This window comes from Podarcis melisellensis, assembly GCF_964234715.1.
Source record: "Podarcis melisellensis genome assembly, chromosome: 2".
Classification (NCBI taxonomy): domain Eukaryota; kingdom Metazoa; phylum Chordata; class Lepidosauria; order Squamata; family Lacertidae; genus Podarcis; species Podarcis melisellensis.
Window position 1 is genome coordinate 115,058,819 of NC_138529.1, and position 18,530 is coordinate 115,077,348.

The 18,530-nt window shown below is 48.3% G+C and overlaps 1 protein-coding gene across 2 annotated transcripts; it reads left to right on the forward strand.

Moving 5' to 3' along the window:
• The first annotated feature begins 9,164 nt into the window (after positions 1-9,164).
• On the forward strand, positions 9,165-17,521 carry LOC309364484 (uncharacterized protein). Of its 2 annotated transcripts, none has more exons than XM_081901872.1 (4): positions 9,165-9,305; positions 12,621-13,357; positions 14,287-14,413; positions 15,786-17,520. In XM_081901872.1, the coding sequence occupies exons 1-4, from the start codon at positions 9,284-9,286 to the stop codon at positions 17,069-17,071; spliced, it is 2,172 nt and encodes a 723-aa protein (XP_081757998.1). In that variant the 5' UTR covers positions 9,165-9,283; the 3' UTR covers positions 17,072-17,520. The 2 variants fall into 2 exon arrangements, with proteins under 2 accessions (XP_081757998.1, XP_081757999.1); XM_081901873.1 differs by having other exon boundaries at positions 9,176-9,309; positions 12,628-13,357; positions 15,786-17,521.
• The last annotated feature ends 1,009 nt before the right edge of the window (positions 17,522-18,530 follow it).

Here is an 18,530-nt window from a genome sequence, read left to right on the forward strand (position 1 = left end):
TTTTACTCTGCACCTAAGAAAATCTGTACCTATGCTCTCTACCTTGTACCTAAGAAGGCTATATTCTCTGTATTTTGGAAGTAAATTCCTGAGCTAATTTTACTCCTGCAAAAGAGGCCTCCCGCTTTAGGAATGCAAGATAAGAAACACACAAAGAAGACAGTGAGCCATAAATAACCAGACCTGTAAAGGAGGCCTCTCGCTTTCTATTTTTAGGTATGCGAGATAGCAAAGGAGACAGGACGCTTAGCTAAAATAGGGGCTGCTTAGAGGGCTAGCAAGCAATAATAGACGTGCCATTCTATATTAAGAAATAAGTTGAAAACTTTCCAGTTGATTGGGGAAGTTTTTCTTCGAGGGCGTTTGAAGAGGAGGGAGGGAGTTTTCTCAAGGTATAAGAATGTTTGCAGAAGCGTTCCTCGGGGCAGCCAGTTTTTCAGAACTGATTCTGCTGGCTGTCACTGTGCACAGATAATAAACTGCTTTCCTCCAAAGAAAGGATCTTTCCTGGAGCTTTTTTTCGCTCTCTCTCTGGATCTGGGGACGCGGGCCAACGATTCCCTGGCATGGACTAGGCTCAGCCTACACTAGGCTCTGTGGTTTAACCCACAGCGCCACCCGCGTCCCTTACAGTGGGAGGTAAAGGTAAAGGTAAAGGTACCCCTGCCCGTACGGGCCAGTCTTGACAGACTCTGGGGTTGTGCGCCCATCTCACTTAAGAGGCCAGGGGCCAGTGCTGTCCGGAGACACTTCCGGGTCACGTGGCCAGCGTGACAAAGCTGCATCTGGTGAGCCAGCGCAGCACACGGAAACGCCGTTTACCTTCCCGCCAGTAAGCGGTCCCTATTTATCTACTTGCACCTGGGGGTGCTTTCGAACTGCTAGGTTGGCAGGCGCTGGGACCGAACGACGGGAGCGCACCCCGCCGCGGGGATTTGAACCACCGACCTTTCGATCGGCAAGCCCTAGGCCAGGGGTCTGCAACCCGCGGCTCTGGAGCCGCATGTGGCTCTTTTACACCTTTGCCGCGGCTCCGGGGCGGATACTAGCAAGGGGAGGAGGCGCATAGTGCGCCCCGACACTCCCCACTGTGGCGGGAGCTGTACTGGCTGTTACGTCGCATGGCGGCGGTGCGTGCGTTAGTCACGCACCGTCCTGACGTCACCTTCCCACCCGCCCGCTACATTGCAAGGGGCATGTACGCTGGTCACTGTTTTGAAGGGGAGTGAAGAACACACACACACACACACACACAAAAGGTAACTTCTTAATTTAACGTTTATTTCTATGAGGAGGAGTAATTCTGAGGGGTCAAACAAAGAAATAATTAAACAAGTGACAAAAAAATTATTTTTATAATGACAAGTTTTGCGGCTCCCAGTTGTTTTTTCCTTCAGAAACGGGTCCAAGTGGCTCTTTTTGTCTTAAAGGTTGCAGACCCCTGCCCTAGGCGCTGAGGCTTTAACCCACAGCGCCACCCGCGTCCCACAGTGGGAGGTACACCATGGCTATTGTAGCAAGTAGCTAGTAGTGATGTATGGAAGTGAGAGCTGGACCATAAAGAAGGCTGATCGCCGAAGAATTGATGCTTTTGAATTATGGTGCTGGAGGAGACTCTTGAGAGTCCCATGGACTGCAAGAAGATCAAACCTCTCCATTCTTAAGGAAATTGGCCCTGAGTGCTCACTGGAAGGACAGATCCTGAAGCTGAGGCTCCAATACTTTGGCCACCTTATGAGAAGAGAAGACCCTGATGTTGGGAAAGATGGAGGGCCCAAGGAGAAGGGGACGACAGAGGACAAGATGGTTGGACAGTGTTCTCGAAGCTACCAGCATGAGTTTGACGAAACTGCAGGAGGCAGTGGAAGACAGAAGTGCCTGGTGTGCTCTGGTCCATGGGGTCACGAAGAGTTGGACACAACTAAACGACTAAACAACAACAACAACAACAGCTATTGATAGCTTTATTCTTCCCTCGATCAGCAACATCTGGCTCAGAGCCAGAAACCAAGTCTACAGCCTCCGACAGGTTCCAATGTTTTTAGAATTTAGGCATCAGGCTAAAACGTTCCTGTTGCCTTGCACTTTAATAAATGTTAGTACTGCTAAAGTGTAGGGCAGTTCTGATATTTTTTTTATTAAAGATTTTATTGATTTACAAAAGTGTGTGCAATGTCTCTCTCTCATATTTTTTTCCCCATGTAACATTTTTACAAATCAGTCAGTTCTGATATTTTTATGGTTACAGTGGTACTTCAGGTTACATACACTTCAGGTTACATACGCTTCAGGTTACAGACTCCGCTAACCCAGAAATCGTGCTTCAGGTTAAGAACTTTGCTTCAGGATGAGAACAGAAATCGTGCTCCGGCGGCGCGGCGACAGCAGGAGGCCCCATTAGCTAAAGTGGTGCTTCAGGTTAAGAACAGTTTCAGGTTAAGTACGTACCTCCGGAACAAATTAAGTGCTTAACCTGAGGTACCACTGTACTTTGAAAAAACTCTTTGATGTTTTGACTTTTAATTGTTCATGCTTTATCTTTTTAATAGAAGATATTTTGTCTACACTGTTAACTGAGCCAAAGTACTCAACCTACCTACCTACAGGATATAACCCCTTCATGGTGGTGCATTCACATAGGCGCCGACTCCATGGGGCCTGAGGGGGCCCGAGCCCCCTCAAAAATTCGTTTGGGGGGGCTCCGTGTTGGTTTCTGCTTCCCTCACTGAGCAGCAGAAGTGCTTGTCACAAGACAGGTGTTTACATTCCACACAGTCTGTACTGTTGGAGGTTTTCCCACGGGAACGGGAGACTGGATGTGACGTATACTGGTTTCCTGTTTTTCACTGCTCTTTGCAGTTTCAGTTTGTGATTCTCTCCGTGCTTTAGAGGAGAGATGACGCTTTCTCTGCTCCGGCAGAGGGAAAATGTTTTTCTGTAACTTACCAGCTTTGAACTGTAAATAAAGTAATATAGAGCATGTTGGCTCATACTTTTCATCATTCCGCTGTGCACTGGACACTGCTTATCTCCAACATTTGGTTATGGGCCCAGAAAAATGCAGTGTTTTGAGATTGGTCTTCAGAAGTCGGGCTCCTGGCAGAGGAACAAAGGAGCAAGAGACGAAGTGCCGGCAAAGCATCGGAAAGCGGCAGAGAGACGGAACGCACGGTATCTGCTCTGCGAGTCAAAATGATTGATGAAGGTATGTGCTACAGCTCCGGGAAGCCTGCCAGCTTCTAATTAATGGCTTTAAGGCTGGACTTTGAACTTTTAAAGCCGTTTTCCACGGCACAAGCGTAGTGGCTTGGATGGCTGGGAAAGTGAAAGTAACTTTTAGAAATGCTGTTGTTTCAAAGCAGCTGCAGATATGACGCAGCTAGAATTAAAGGGCAACATAGAGAAAGCACTTGGGGACTTTCGCTATTGAGCTTGCCTTTGGAATGCAGTTTGAAGCAGCTGCAGATAAGCAAAGAGGCACAGGCAAGGCAGAGGCTGTTTTGAAATTGCCTTTGGATTAAAGCAGCTTGATTTAAAGCAGCAGTGATGGCTAGCTGCAGAAGGCTGGATGAAGCAAGTGGGGAATTTGATACCACTGATCAGCCAAATGCTCAACTCACAGTAGCCTGTGATACTGCCATGATTCAGAATGGAGCAGATCGGCGGGGTGCTGGCTGCATGGGAAAGGGGGAGACTTCACAGACGTCATCCCATAGTGCAGTGGAACCACCAGATGGCGCCAAAGCTTTGAAGGCAGTGAAATGCTACTCGTGTGGACGTCTAGGCCATATGAAGAGGGAATGCAAATATCCCAGGGCCAAGACAGAGCAGCGCAGCGAAAGCTCATCGCGTGGAAAAGGCCAGAGCAAAGGCAAAGGTCCGGTGTCCAGGACAACGCAGCACAAGGCAATGGTCTCACGCTACGCTCCAAAGGTTGCAAAGGTTGCAGAGGTTGCAGAGGTCCAGAAGACGTCTAGATCTTTCTTCGTTGTTGATTCAGCTGCAACGCACCACATGTGCAACGATAAGCGACTGTTCGTGTCTTTTACACCGCAGGAAGGTGCGATTCACCAGGCGGATGACCACACAATCCCCAGTAAAGGCTACGGAACTGTTGTTCTTCACAGTTTGGACTTATCGATACAGGACGTGCTTTATGTGCCGGACGCGAAACATAATCTGCTTAGCGTTGGACAGCTGATGGAGCGGAAAATAGACGTTTCCTTTAAGAACAATAGATGCATCATCACCAAGAAAAATGATTATCAGTTGTATGCTGAATTTGTTGATCGTTTGTTTGTTTTGTATTATGATGATGTTGTGCAGGATGACACTTGTTGCATTGCAGGTTCTAACAAAAGTTTGCATGCAGAATGTATTCACGATTTTCACAGGAAATTTGGACATTTGCATTTTGAGGCAGTATCTAAAATGCCTGCCTTGGTTGAAGGTATGACTATTAAACCCTGCAGGTATCACATGAAGTGCAAGGCATGCGCAGCAAACAAGGTGAAAATGGCTGCGAAAGGTAAGGTGTCTAGTAGGCAAGCTACAGAACCATACCAAATTATTCATGCTGATTTGGTTGGACCACTAGCGCCCTCTTTGGGTGGAAATAGGTACTTCATGGTTCTTCTTGATGCATTTTCCAGGTATATTTATGTGTACAATCTCAAGCAGAAATCAGAGGCTTTTCCTAGGTTCAAGGAATTCTGTGCTTGGTTGGGTAATGTGCATGGTAAGAAGATAAGGATTCTTTTCTCTGACCGGGGGGGAGAATTCACTTCTCAGCAGTTTGAAGCTTTTCTGGCTGAGAAAGGAATTCAACACGATTTGTCTAGTCCTCGCTCGCCATGGCAGAATGGACTTGCGGAACGAGCAAATCAGACATTGCTTCAAGGGTTAAAAACCTTGCTGCATGATGCAAATCTTCCAGAGAGTTATTGGGCCGAAGCTCTCTCATGTTTCACTTACAGTTATAATCGCAGGTTATCTTCAGCGATTGGTTGTACCCCCTATGAGAAGATGTTTGGCAAGAAGCCATACATCAAACACATGAAAATTTTTGGTTCGGACATGTGGGTTCACTCACCACAAAACTCCAAGTTAGACAAGCGTGGATTGCATGGTATCTTTCTAGGTTATCAGAAAGGGTCTTACAGAATAATGATGACTGACTCTAAGGAAATTAAGCTCACAAGAAGTGTTGAGTACAATGCCAAGTGGGGGGAGAATGTGGGAATTTTCCAATGTTATCCTGATGACAGTGATGAGACTGAGGATAGTCAAAAGCAACCGCAACAACCCACACCCACTGATGAAGGTTCTGATTCTGAGTCTGAAACTGAATCGAGTGATTCAGAGGATTTCAAGAGTGCGAAAGCCTCTATGCGACCCTCTGAAAGCTCTGATCAAGAATTGGAGGAACCATTGTTCACAATAGGTCATTTTTCTCCTAAGAAGGAAGAGGAGAGTGTTGAAGACTTAAGGCTAATTCGCAGGTCACAGAGAGCCACAAAAGGCAGACCTCCAAAGAGATTTGCTGATGAATTTGCTAAAATAGCGGTGACAGCTGTTAAAAGCTCCAAGAAGGTTTTTGAACCTTCAAGTTTCCAAGAAATCCAGGATTTGGATTCAAAGGAAGCTGAGCCATGGTTAAATGCCATGAAGGCTGAGCTTGATTCCTTGGAAAGGAACAAAACATGGGAGCTAGTTCCAGTAGTTCCAGGAATGAAACTGCTTGGAAGCAAATGGGTCTTCAAAGCCAAGACTGATCAAAATGGCAAGATAGTCAGACACAAAGCCAGATTGGTAGCCAGAGGATTTGCTCAGGTACCAGGTGAAGACTATCACGAGACCTACTCACCCACAGTGAGGTATGAGAGCATTAGGCTTATGCTCAAGCTAGCTGCAGAGGAAAATCTACACATTAGTCACCATGATGTGAATACAGCTTTTCTGTACGGATCTCTAAATGAATCACTTTATATGCTTCCACCTGATGGCGTACAGGTAAAACAGGGATTTGTTTGTGCTCTGAAAAAATCCCTTTATGGTCTCAAACAAAGTGCACGGTGTTGGCACACAAAACTCACTGAAGTATTGTTTTCTCTAGGTTTTAAGCAAGGGAAATCTGATCCATGTGTATTTGTCAAAGAGGAGGGGCAAAAGAAACTGTATTGTTTGTTTTATGTTGATGATCTTTTATTCTTTTGGAAAGATGTCACAATGTACAATAACGCCCTAGCTCAACTGAAAGAGCACTTTGACATGAAAGATCTTGGTGAGGTAAACAACTACCTATCTCTGGAAATAGAGAGAGATCAAGATGGTAACATTCTAGTACACCAGTCACGGAAAATTGCTGATGTGTTAAGCAAACTAAACCTGATGGATGCTAACCCTGTAGACACACCGATGATAACAGGTTATCAGGTAGATGACACTGAAGAAGCATTTTCTGACACTACACTGTACAGAAGTGTGCTAGGCAAGCTAAACTTCATTGCCAGATGTTCAAGACCAGACATTGCTGTTAGCTGTAATTTGCTAAGCAGACAAGTCAACAATCCTACTGTTAAGGATTGGAAAGCTCTGAAACGCATAGCGCGGTATTTGAAAGGCACTATGCATTACAGACTGAGATTTAACAATCAGAAGTCTGGCGGTCTTGAGATATTTGCAGATGCAAGTTTTGGAAGTGACACTACAGACAGGAAAAGTACGTCTGGAGTTTGCTATAAGTACAATCAGGGTCTATTTGATTGGTCGTGCAAGAAGCAAACAACAGTTAGCTTAAGTACTTGTGAAGCTGAACTGAATGCACTGTCTTATTCACTTAAAGATTGTGAATGGTTGTTACAATTGTGCAAAGACATGAAAATTCCTGTCAAATGTCCAATCCAGGTTTACCAGGACAACAAAGCATGTTTGGCTTTGCTGAATTCTGAAGGTTGTAAGCAAAGCACGAAGCACTTGCAACTGAAGGTGCAACATGCTAGGGAACGTATTCAGAAGGGACTCGTAACGGTGTCCTATATGCCAGGTAATGAAATTCCTGCTGATGTATTGTCCAAGATTGTATCAAGGGATCAACACTGTACCTATGTGCAGAAGTTGGGTTTGTACTGATATTGTACGAACACGCTGCCCAGTGATGTTCACAGAAAGGGGGAGGATGTTGGTTTCTGCTTCCCTCACTGAGCAGCAGAAGTGCTTGTCACAAGACAGGTGTTTACATTCCACACAGTCTGTACTGTTGGAGGTTTTCCCACGGGAACGGGAGACTGGATGTGACGTATACTGGTTTCCTGTTTTTCACTGCTCTTTGCAGTTTCAGTTTGTGATTCTCTCCGTGCTTTAGAGGAGAGATGACGCTTTCTCTGCTCCGGCAGAGGGAAAATGTTTTTCTGTAACTTACCAGCTTTGAACTGTAAATAAAGTAATATAGAGCATGTTGGCTCATACTTTTCATCATTCCGCTGTGCACTGGACACTGCTTATCTCCAACACTCCGCCCCCCCAATAATTTAAGAAAATTATTACCGTCTTTTTCCCTCAAAAAGAGGAAGCGGCTGCTTTCCTGCATTCTGCCTCAGGGTCTTACTGCCCACCCACCTCTGTTTCCTTGCTGTGTTTGCTGAAATGAACAAAGAGCAGGGAAAGCCCCTCCCCTCCAGGCAAGCAGAGTGTCGTCTCTGTGCTCCAGGAGGGGGAGAGAGAGAGAGAGAGAGCGGACGAGCTGGCTGGCTGGCTTGCGTGGGTAGGTGAGGGAAAACTTTTGCCTTCCTTTCCTCCCTCCCAGTAATACCCCTCTCCTGCATTCTTAGCCAGCTGCTTCTCTGCACACCCCTCTCGAGCTCCTTGTCCGTTCTGTGTTTTTCCTTCCCTCCCCACTTAAAATGTGATTTAAAAGCATGGATCCACATGGATCCCCAGGATCTTTGCATTGGGTCACCCCAAATTCACCATCAGAGCACATAGCATGTCCATGGCTACAGCCTGCCCCCCCAAAATCACACACCCACTGTTGCCTGGGGCTGCAATGGTGCAAAAACGTGGTTACAAAGCATGGATCCACAGGGATTCTCAGGATTTTTGCATTGGGTCACCCTAAATTCATCATCAGATCACATGTCTGTGGCCACAGCATGAAGCACAAAAATGATACATCATTAATATTCACCGCCCACGGCGGCAGCCAATCGGCTGCCGCAAAGGGCGGGCCCTCACAGGTTCACTTAAGGTCGGGGCAGCCCGGGGCTCGCCCCTTTCGTTCCCCCAGCAGCAGCGGTTTGGAGGTCTTGGGCCCCCCCAATATTTTTTATAAGTCGGTATGGGCCCCCCCAATATTTTTTATAAGTCAGCGCCCCTGTGCATTCAACCATGTGTGGCCCCCCCCCAAAAAAATCTGAAGCGCTGCAGTCTAGACACAGGTTTGCCACCACAGTGACAACGACATAGGATGGTCATGTGCCCTACTTTAAGGAGAACAGTCCTCTATTTGATGGACTCTCCCCATCAAGTCTGGGTTGAAGATGAAAAAAACCCTAAGATTGCAGAGCCAGGATGGAGTGGAGATTAACACCATGCACTTGAAACGCATCTAACACACATGACTTCACCCCCTGGGAACTGTAGTCTGTCTCTACAGTGCTACAATTCCTGGTGCCCTTAAAGAACTACAGTTCCCAAGACTCTTTGGGGGAATTCATTTTTTCTTTGGGGGGGGTTCGTTGAAATGTTTTGCTGTGTTTTCAGTGCTGGTTTCAATAGGGTCACTTAGGGGTCTGCACTGGGATAGAAATAAAATGTAAAATAAATGAAAATGTATGGTGTGGATCTGCGGGGAAGTTGCTACATTATCCACAGGCAGTGGCTGCATAGCCGACTGGGCAGTCACAACAGTTACCACGATTATATTTCTGCTTAAATTGTTGCAATTGTTTCGAAACGCGCATCTCCGCAAAGAAGCACGCGCGCATTTTATGCAAGAAGGTGTCCTCTTTTTTTGATTATGCATTTCATCTGTAAGTAAGTGGGTCTCCCCCCCCCGCACTGAAAATGCTACATAGTGTCTCCTTGCTCAAGGGGTTAAACGTACAGAGCGAGACTTCCTAGAGAGAGACCCAGGAATTTCAGCTGCAGACGCTCCTTCCTGCTTCTTGTCCCCCTTCGCACCCCTTTCATCACTCCTGGAAAACTGGCTTTTGGGATTTGATAGCCCGAGATCTGACTGAGCGGCTGGGCGGCTGCAAATTCTTCAGATGCGTGCAGGCGCGCCATGCAGAAGCCCCAAGGAGCAGGTGGGTCAGAGAAGGGGAGATCTGTCTGCAAGGAAAGGGGTGGGTGGGTGGCGGAATAGCAGGAATCCATGGCTGGAAGAAGAGAGAAGGCGGCAGCAGGGTTGATCCCTCTCCTCCTGCAGAAACGTAGTCAGATCACATTGGTCCATAGAGCTCAGTATTGTCTGCACCGGCCGGCAGCCGCTCTCTGGGGGTTAAGCCGGGCTGTGGGTGTTTCTTTGCCATGTATGCCTGCAGGGATCCTCTGCATTCAAAGCTTTCTTACTGAACTAAAGCCCTTCCCCACAAACGTCTCTGGCGATCTCTGCAAAAAGTGCTCTTCCTAGGAATTTAGGAACATCAGAAGCCGCCTTTGAGCGATTTTGCACTATATTGTCACACGGACTTTCAGCAGCTCTCCAGGGGCTGAGAGCTAGGAGTCTCTCTCCCAGCCTACCTGGAAATGTCAAGGATTTTAATTGCTTTACCACCAAGCTTTGAGTCTTCCCCAAGAGCTGTAAGACAGACAGAAAGTATTTTTAAAGTTTTTTTAAAAAAAAAAAAATATAAAATAAAATTCTGCTGTATGCTGCCCTGGTGTTTTGCCGAAGGGTGGTGTATAAATAAATGGGAGGGCGGAATTAAAAGCAGAAAGCTTGGTGGTGGCAGCCCAATTCTTCAATGCCTTCAAGGTGTCTGCATTTCTGAATGCCCCTGCATTTTAATTTAAATTGAGAACTTTTTCAGCAGAAGTGCCACGTTTGGCTTGAGCCCCCACCCCTCAGTGTGGAATGCCTTATCATCAGCTGTATAATGATAGTGCCTTTATTGCCAGCGATGGCCCAAGTTGATGCCCCAGATCTGAGAGCCCAGCATCATCTCCCGATGATGATGATGATGATGATGCTCCCAATGACCCGTCCCTGCCCACTGCTTCTGGCTGTGGAGGCCTGTCAACGATTGCTTACTCATGAGTAGGCCCCTCTGGATCTGTAGGTGCATATGGCATCGTCATTGCTAATTCAGTCCGGACCTGAAACTTTTGACTTTTGGTGCTGTCAAGGGCTGAGGGGATGGCTGACAGTTCCAGGGGTCTTTCCTTAGGTATCAACACAGAAAGCCCCTTAAAGGGCATTCTCAGGCCCAGATTCAGGTGACGGGCCTCGCCTGCTCTGCAAATCCCCCGCCTATGGAGTGAGAGCTGGACCATAAAGAAGGCTGATCTCCGAAGAATTGATGCTTTTGAATTATGGTGCTGGAGGAGACTCTTGAGAGTCCCATGGACTGCAAGAAGATCAAACCTATCCATTCATAAGGAACTCAGCCCTGAGTGCTCACTGGAAGGCCAGATCCTGAAGCCGAGGCTCCAATAATTTGGCCACCTCACGAGAAGAGAAGACTCCCTGGAAAAGGCCCTGATGTTGGGGAAGATGGAGGGCACAAGGAGAAGGGGACGACAGAGGACGAGATGGTTGGACAGTGTTCTCGAAGCTACCAGCATGAGTTTGACCAAATTGCGGGAGGCAGTGGAAGACAGGAGTGCCTGGCGTGCTCTGGTCCATGGGGTCACGAAGAGTCGGACACGACTAAACAACAACAACAACATGGAGTGTTTTGATTTGCGCTCCAAACACCCCCATGTCTGGCACCACGTAAGGGCATAGGCATGACATCCAGGAAGCCATGTTGGAATGTCCTCTGGTTGCTGTGGCAACAGGACAACAGCTCTTTTTCTTCAAGGCCTCCTCCAGGTAGCTGTCTGGCAGGCAACGGTAGCCCGTATTCTAGCCCTCAGGGGAGTGTCTTCAGCCCCCCAGAACCGCCCCCCTAGGCTTTGCCTTTTCACAAGGTGAGAGGGCTGGGCCTTGGAGGCCTCTTCAAAGAGCAATAAATCTTCTCACTGCTGCCAGGGTTTCCAGAGCTTAGCACAAAGGTAGAGAAACTTGTGGGCCTCTGAGAGATTGCTGGACTACAACTCCCATCCTCCATGGCTGTTGCCCATGCTGGCTGCGGCTTATGGGAATTGGAGTCCAACAGCATCTGGCAGGTCTCAGGTGCCCCAAACCTTGCCTTGGGGGATGCTGCACAGGCCAGAATGTGCCCCTCTTGAACCCTAGGTCGGAAAGGAACTGAGTCAGCAGCAATTGCAAGCTTTGGGCTGGTCCCATGCCTAGGAAACACAGGCCTAAGTGGTTTTCCGTTTGCTCCACCTCATTCCCCTGGGAAACCTGCTTTTTGCCGCTGCATCAGAGCAGACGTCGACCTGCGGAGAATGCGATGGACATTTGCTCTGATTCAGCAGTAAAGAGTGGGAAAATAGCGGGACAAGCAGAAGTGCGGACAAGCCCTCAGTTTGGTTCTCCAATAATTTGTAGAGCAGTGCACTTTGATTGTTGCCACATTTGCACCTTACTTTTACAGCAGTATTATACCACTTTAATAGTCATGGCTGCCCTCAAAGAATTCTGGGAAATGTAGCTAGCTAAAGCTGCTGTGTGTTGTTAGGAAACCCCTCAATTCCCCTCACAGAGCTACAGTCAGTGCTCCCCCCAAAAAAAGTTTAGGGGTACTCTCATTTTCCTACTCATATTGAAATACTGCCCCTCAATGAGATCAAACAAATTCAGGAAATTTTTAGGGGTATGTGTCCCCCCAGAAAAAAAGCACTGGCTACAGTTATCAGAGTAGCTTAACAGTCAATCTCTCTTTTCAGGGATCTCTGGGAGTTGCTGCTCTGTGAGGGGGAATAGGGCTCTCCTAACAGCCCTCAGTACGGCAGCCATTATTAATTGCTTCTTACTCATTGCCGGCTCCTGAAATCAAGAATCTTGTTTTCCTACTGATTCCACAAAAGTGTGTATCGTACTAGGGCTTTGTGGGTTGCAGAGCTGTAGCTAGCTGATCTTGTGCCCCTGACAGAACCGTCCAGATTGCGCCCCCTAGGAATGTGGCACAAAAAAAGGAGAAAACAGTGCCCCAAATATCATATAAAGAGCCTCTATTTTAAACCTTTTCTTATGAGGCAATAATCAATATTTTTATTTATAGACATATTTATGGACATATATTTTAGCCGATTTTGTGGGGGACCCCTCTCCTGCGCCTCTGACGGGGGGCTTCCTCACCACCCCCAGCTATGGCCCTGGTGGGGTGTGAGGGTGTATGTACTGAGCACTTTTATGGGCACCACAGGGGGAGTACTGGTGTGCGCACCAATGCCCATGGGTACCATGTTGGCAACCTCAATGTTTTTTGACCAACAAATGTTGAGTGGAGGTTATATTTGCTTGGCACTGCCCTATTTTTCCACTCATGCATATGAATTTCCTTTTGCAGTGCAAAGGAGGACAAAAGTGGAAGAACGTTACCCAGAAGCACCTGAGAAAGAGGAGAGGTTAGAGCCCAGAGGGGAAATTTTTCACACTGCCCAGAGTGGGACCATAAAGAAGCTTCTGGCTGGGATGGCTCCAAGGCCAATTAAGCAGGAACCCGAGGAGGGGCTGCAGCCGTGCTGGGAGGCCCAGTGGCAGGAGTTCCTGAAGACCATGCAGGCCCCGTATTTAGGGTGGAGAGCCTCACAGCTGTCTTCACCCCACTTAGGGGGAGGCCTGAAGGAATTCCCAGCCTCCTCCTTCAAGGAGGCTGGCTTGTGGCCGAGAGAAGAGAGTGCCACCCTGATTCACCCCACCCTTCCTAGAGACGCCTCCATGAAAACTGATGAAAGCAGCCCAGATTCTCCTGCGAAAGTGAAAGAAGAGATTCTGGAAGAGGAAGAGCCCATTGGCCTGGAGAAACGGTGCCAGCACTTCCGGCGGTTCTGCTACTGGGAGGCCGAGGGCCCCCGCGAGGTGTGCAGGCGACTCCAGGGGTTTTGCCGCCAGTGGCTGAGGCCGGAGAGACACACCAAGGAGCAGATCCTGGAGCTGGTGACCCTGGAGCAGTTCCTGGCCGTCCTTCCCCAGGAAATGCAGAGCTGGGTCAGGGATGGCTGCCCGCAGACCTGCGCCCAGGCGGTGGCCCTGGCAGAGGATTTCCTGCTGGGACTACGGAGGGCTCAGAGAATTGAAAAGCAGGTGAGTACCTAAATCTCAGGGACATGGGTGGCGCTGTGGGTTAAACCACAGAGCCTAGGACTTGCCGATCAGAAGGTTGGCGGTTCGAATCCCTGCGACAGGGTGAGCTCCCCTTGCTCGGTCCCTGCTCCTGCCAACCTAGCAGTTTGAAAGCACGTCAAAGTGCAAGTAGATAAATAGGTACCACTCTGGCGGGAAGGTAAACGGCGTTTCCGTGCGCTGCTCTGGTTCGCCAGAAGCGGCTCCGTCATGCTGGCCACATGACCCGGAAGCTGTACGCCGGCTCCCTCGGCCAACAAAGCGAGATGAGCGCCGCAACCCCAGAGTGGGTCACGACTGGACCTAATGGTCAGGGGTCCCTTTACCTTTACCTAAATCTCTGCTACTGAGCGATGGGCCTTCAGCAGTTGCTGTAGGGTAGAGAACCGGTTGTCCTCCAGATGTTAGTGGACTACAGCTGCTATCATCCCTCATTCTGGCTCATGCTTCCTGGAACAACATTTGCAGGGGCACAATTTCTGAATGGTTCCACAGAGGCAAAGCTGGCTGAAGCAATGAATGCAAATTTCACCCTTTTTTACCGTAAGCTAGGTTCTACGGATATTCACACAACGCTTTGTAGGCTCCATCCAGACCAGCAAGAGACATTATCAGAGGTCAAAGACACATTCCAGAAAGGCAAAAATCCACAGTAAGGGTGTGAAGCAAGAACAGGGAAGGGGGCGGCCTGGGGAGAGCAAATGTGGCCCTGGGAGGGTTCCAAGGGCCAGATATAGATATGTGGACCTGTGATGAAGCAACAGGAAGCCTTTCATCTGAATTTCTGTGTGTTGGGTCGTGACTATGAAAAGAAAAGGACAATCCTTGATATAACCAGGCCCCAGTTCCTGTTTCTCGTAAGATAATTGTACACCTGCTCTTATTTCCAGCTGTCCAAGGCTTTGGAAGGGGTGGTTGTTGATCCCTCTGATGCTGAGCACAGCCTGTCAGATGCGGTGAAGATGCAGCTTGCCACGGAGGCCCAGACGGAGGGTGCTGGTGCAGCCATCTTGTTCAGTGAGTTCCGGAGGAGGAGTTGGGATTCAGCTCAGCTTATATGCAGACTGGTGTGGTTTACATGGGGAGAAAGCTTCCTTTCGTCTTTATCTGTCCCATAGAGAGCAAAAGAGCGAGTCTGGCTCCTTTTGCATCTCCAATTTAGTTTGCTAGAACCAGGAACTCTTTACTATGCAATACGCATTTCCTGTACTAAACGTAGCTTTCTTTATTTTCCACATCTAAAGTCTCACTGTGATTGCTTTAACTTTGAAGAGTGCCCAAAAGCAAGTATTCAGTACTCAAACAGCTTCCAAAGTGTGTGCTAACTAATAAAATCATAGAATTGTTGAGTTGGGACTCAAGGGTCATCTAGTCCAACCCCCTGCAATGCTGACTCCCTGTCAGATGGCCACCCAACCTCTGCTTAGAAACCTTCAAGGAAGGTGAGTCTACAACCTCCCAAAGCAGTTTGTTTCCACTGCCAAACAGCTCCTACCATCAGAAAGTTCTTCCTAACGGCAAGGTTAATAAGCAGAATGAGTCCAGTTAGGTGATGAGAGGTTGCAAGAGCGAGTGTGGTGTAGTGGTTAGGGTGTCAGACTAGAACCTGAGAGAGCAGGGTTCAAATCCACATTCAGCCAATAAGCTCACTGGGTGACTTGGACCAACCACTGCCTCTTAGCCTCACAGAGTTGTTTCAGGGATTAACTGAGAAGTATGAGAACCATGTATGCCACATTGAGCTCCTTGGGGGAGAAAGTGGGAGATACAGTCGTATCTCGGAAGTTGAACAGAATCTGTTCCGGAAGTCCGTTCGACTTTCGAAATGTTCAGAAACTAAAGCGCGGCTTCTAAGCTCCTGCAGCCAGTCGGAAGCTGCGGAAGCCCTGTCGGATGTTCGGCTTCCAAAAGAACGCTCGAAAACCGGAACACTCACTTTCGGTTTTCGATTGTTCAGGAGCCAGAATGTCTGGTTCCCAAGGCGTTCGAGAGCCGAGGTACAACTGTAAATGCAACCAATAAATTACTCAATAAAAATTTTAATTGTATCAGATTCATTCTGAGATGCTTCTGTTCTGCCTTGTATTTATTAACTCAGGTGCTTACTGTGGGCAACGAAGGAGTCCATGTGAATGAATGAGCAGGCCAGCCAGTCTCTTTGGTTTCCATTCTAGCCTCAGAGCAGGGATGGGGGAACCTGGTCTTGAACCATGGATGCCCATTCCCTTGTGTTGTGTCCCACGAGTCTCCTGATTGGTGTAGCTTGGCTCTTCGTTTGCACCCATTGCCCCATCTTGCCCTAACAGATGCCATAAGCTGATTAGGTGTATCTTGTAGCGTTGAGTTCCACATGCTGGTTGTGCTTATGCTGAGATTCTCTCCATTTCAGGGGCCAACAAGCAGGACCGCAAAGCTGGACAAAAGAGTGTGCAGTGGGCGCCACATGAGCAAGTGGAATTCAGTGGGGCGCCCTTGGGAATATCCGAGGGGAATGTATTCCTGCTTCCTGAATTGGAAGAGGTGCGCAGATGGCCACAGGCACCACAAAGCCACATGGGAAGTGATCCGGGAACAAAAGTGAAGGAAGCCTCTTACCTTGGGGAAGGCAAAGAAGAATTCAGCAAAAGCACTTTCCAAGCAGGAGTCAACCAGCAGAAGATTAAGGAGGCAGACATCAACTGTGCGGTCAGCTTCAGCCAGACTTCTGTCGCCCTTAAGAACCAGGCACTGGAAATAGTTGACAAGCCGTACAAATGCTCAGATTGTGGGCGGGGTTTCCACCAGAAACCGTACCTTCGAGTCCATGAACGAACCCATACGGGTGAGAAACCCTACAAATGCTTGGACTGTGGGAAATCTTTCAATCGGAGGACCGGGCTTTGTAGCCATCAAAGAGTGCACACAGGAGAAAAGCCATACCGGTGCTCCTATTGTGGGAAATGCTTCACGGGGACTGGGAGCCTTAAAGAACACGAGAGAACCCACACAGGAGAGAAACCTCATATGTGCTTGTATTGCGGCAAATCTTTCAACCGGCGGGGTGTGCTTTGTAAACATAAGAGGCTGCACACCGGAGAGAAGCCATACAGGTGCTCGTACTGCGGGAAAAACTTCAGTCAGAGGTCGCACCTCATTTCCCACGAGAGAACCCACACAGGGGAGAAGCCCTACGAATGCACAGACTGCGGAAAATCTTTCCGTCAGAGCAACGACCGCTCTCGGCACCAGAAGATCCACAAAGGTGAAAAAACGCACAAATGTGCCAAGTGCGGTGAAGCCTTCTGTCAGAGAGAATACCTCGTCAAGCATGAGAAGACCCACGCAGGGGAGAAACTGTACAAATGTGCAGACTGTGGGAAGAGCTTCTACCAGCAAGCGCACCTTAATGCACACAAGAAAATCCACACGGAAGAGGTGGCTTACCATTGTTTCGAGTGCGGGAAATCCTTCCTCCAGAGCTCTGACCTACATAGACATCAGAGCATCCACAATGGCGAAAAGCCACATATATGCCTCGAGTGCGGGGAACGGTTCTGTCAGAGAGCGTACCTTATCAGGCATCAGAGGATGCACACGGGAGAGAAACCATACGAATGCTCAGACTGCAGAAAGGGCTTCTACCCTCAATGCACACAAGAAAATCCACACCGAAGAAAGACCGTACCACTGCTCTGAGTGTGGGAAATCCTTCCGCCAGAGCGCCAACCTTCGTAGACACCAGAGCACCCACAATGGCGAAAAGCAGCAACAATGCCCAGAGTGCGGAAAGAGCTTCTATCACAGAGTGTACCTACTGAGGCACATGAGGACCCATACTTGAGACGCAACTTAGCTTTTCCCCACTGCTTTGATGTAGAAAATAGCTTGCACAAATAAGAGCGCTTACCTTCATGGATCAACTGTGACGAGGGGAGAATGCATCACCAGCCCAGTCACAGACTTTTTAAACTCCTGGGAGGAATTAATCATCATAACCTTTGTAAGAAAACCCAGAGATTGCAATATTTAGATTATTTTCCCTTGGAAAGAGAATTAATGCATTAAAATGCCCTCAAACTGTTGCAAACTAAATGTGGAAAGAACTTGTGCCAGACATGTTTGGGTTTTAGTGCTACAGCGTTGCAGAAACTGGTCGTGGACGAAGGATGAAGCATGCAGAGGACCTCATTGTTCAGTTGTTCCTGCTGTTTCATTTCTCTTTTAAAAGTTTTCCTGGCCTTGTAGACTGATAAGGCAGCTTTGAAATGGCAGAGCCACACAACCTTGGGTTGTCTCCAAAGCCAAGGGAATGAGACTGGGCATTTCAGTGGTCAGTAGAAACGGCAGGAGTGGTCAGTGGTGCTTATCTGTCCTGTTACCAGCATCCCAGTAGCTTAGTGAGTGTGGTAAGTTGGTGCAGATGCATTGTTAGATCAAATCCGGTGCCCCTGCCGGTGTGTTTGCACCTCGCTGACATCACTGCTGTCTCCCCTCTTTTAGTAAGCTGCAGCAATCCTGGCGATGGGATTCTGCTCTTGCCAGCTGCTGCTATTGAAATAGCACAGTTACCACCAGAAGCCATCTTGAAAGCCAAGAGAGAGAGAGTGTCAGTGGTCAGCAGGGATGGAGGACTGGATTGGATCCTAAGAGAAGCTCAGTTAAAAATTCACAGGAGGAACCTTTCCTGTCCTTTAATTTAGGATCCCAAGCCATTAGAGTCTCTGAATGACTATAGAGTTGGGTCAACACTGTTGATTGTGCTGATGGGAGTCAGAGTTTGACAGTGCCTAGACTGAAGCCCATCTGGTGATCTTTAGCCAGTCACAGACATTTGGCTGTAGGAAGGAAAAATGTCTGGTGATGTCTTGCCTTTCTTACAGGAAGGCGGCATGGGGTACAACTGTAGGGGGAGCCAGAATCAAGAGCAGGTAGAGGTGGAGATACACAGCCAACTGTTCTGGTTTTGTTCCCATCCTCTTCTGTGCTGAATTCCACAAAGGCAAAATTGAGGCTAAGCAGGAAGCTGACAGATGAGGCTACCCCCTGGACTGGAGGCAAGTAAGAAGGCAGGCCAGACTGGGCTGGCCGAAAACGATTTGATGCGGCAGTGCCCTATTGGCCCTAGTGGGCTAGCCTCGATACTGTGTATAGGGAA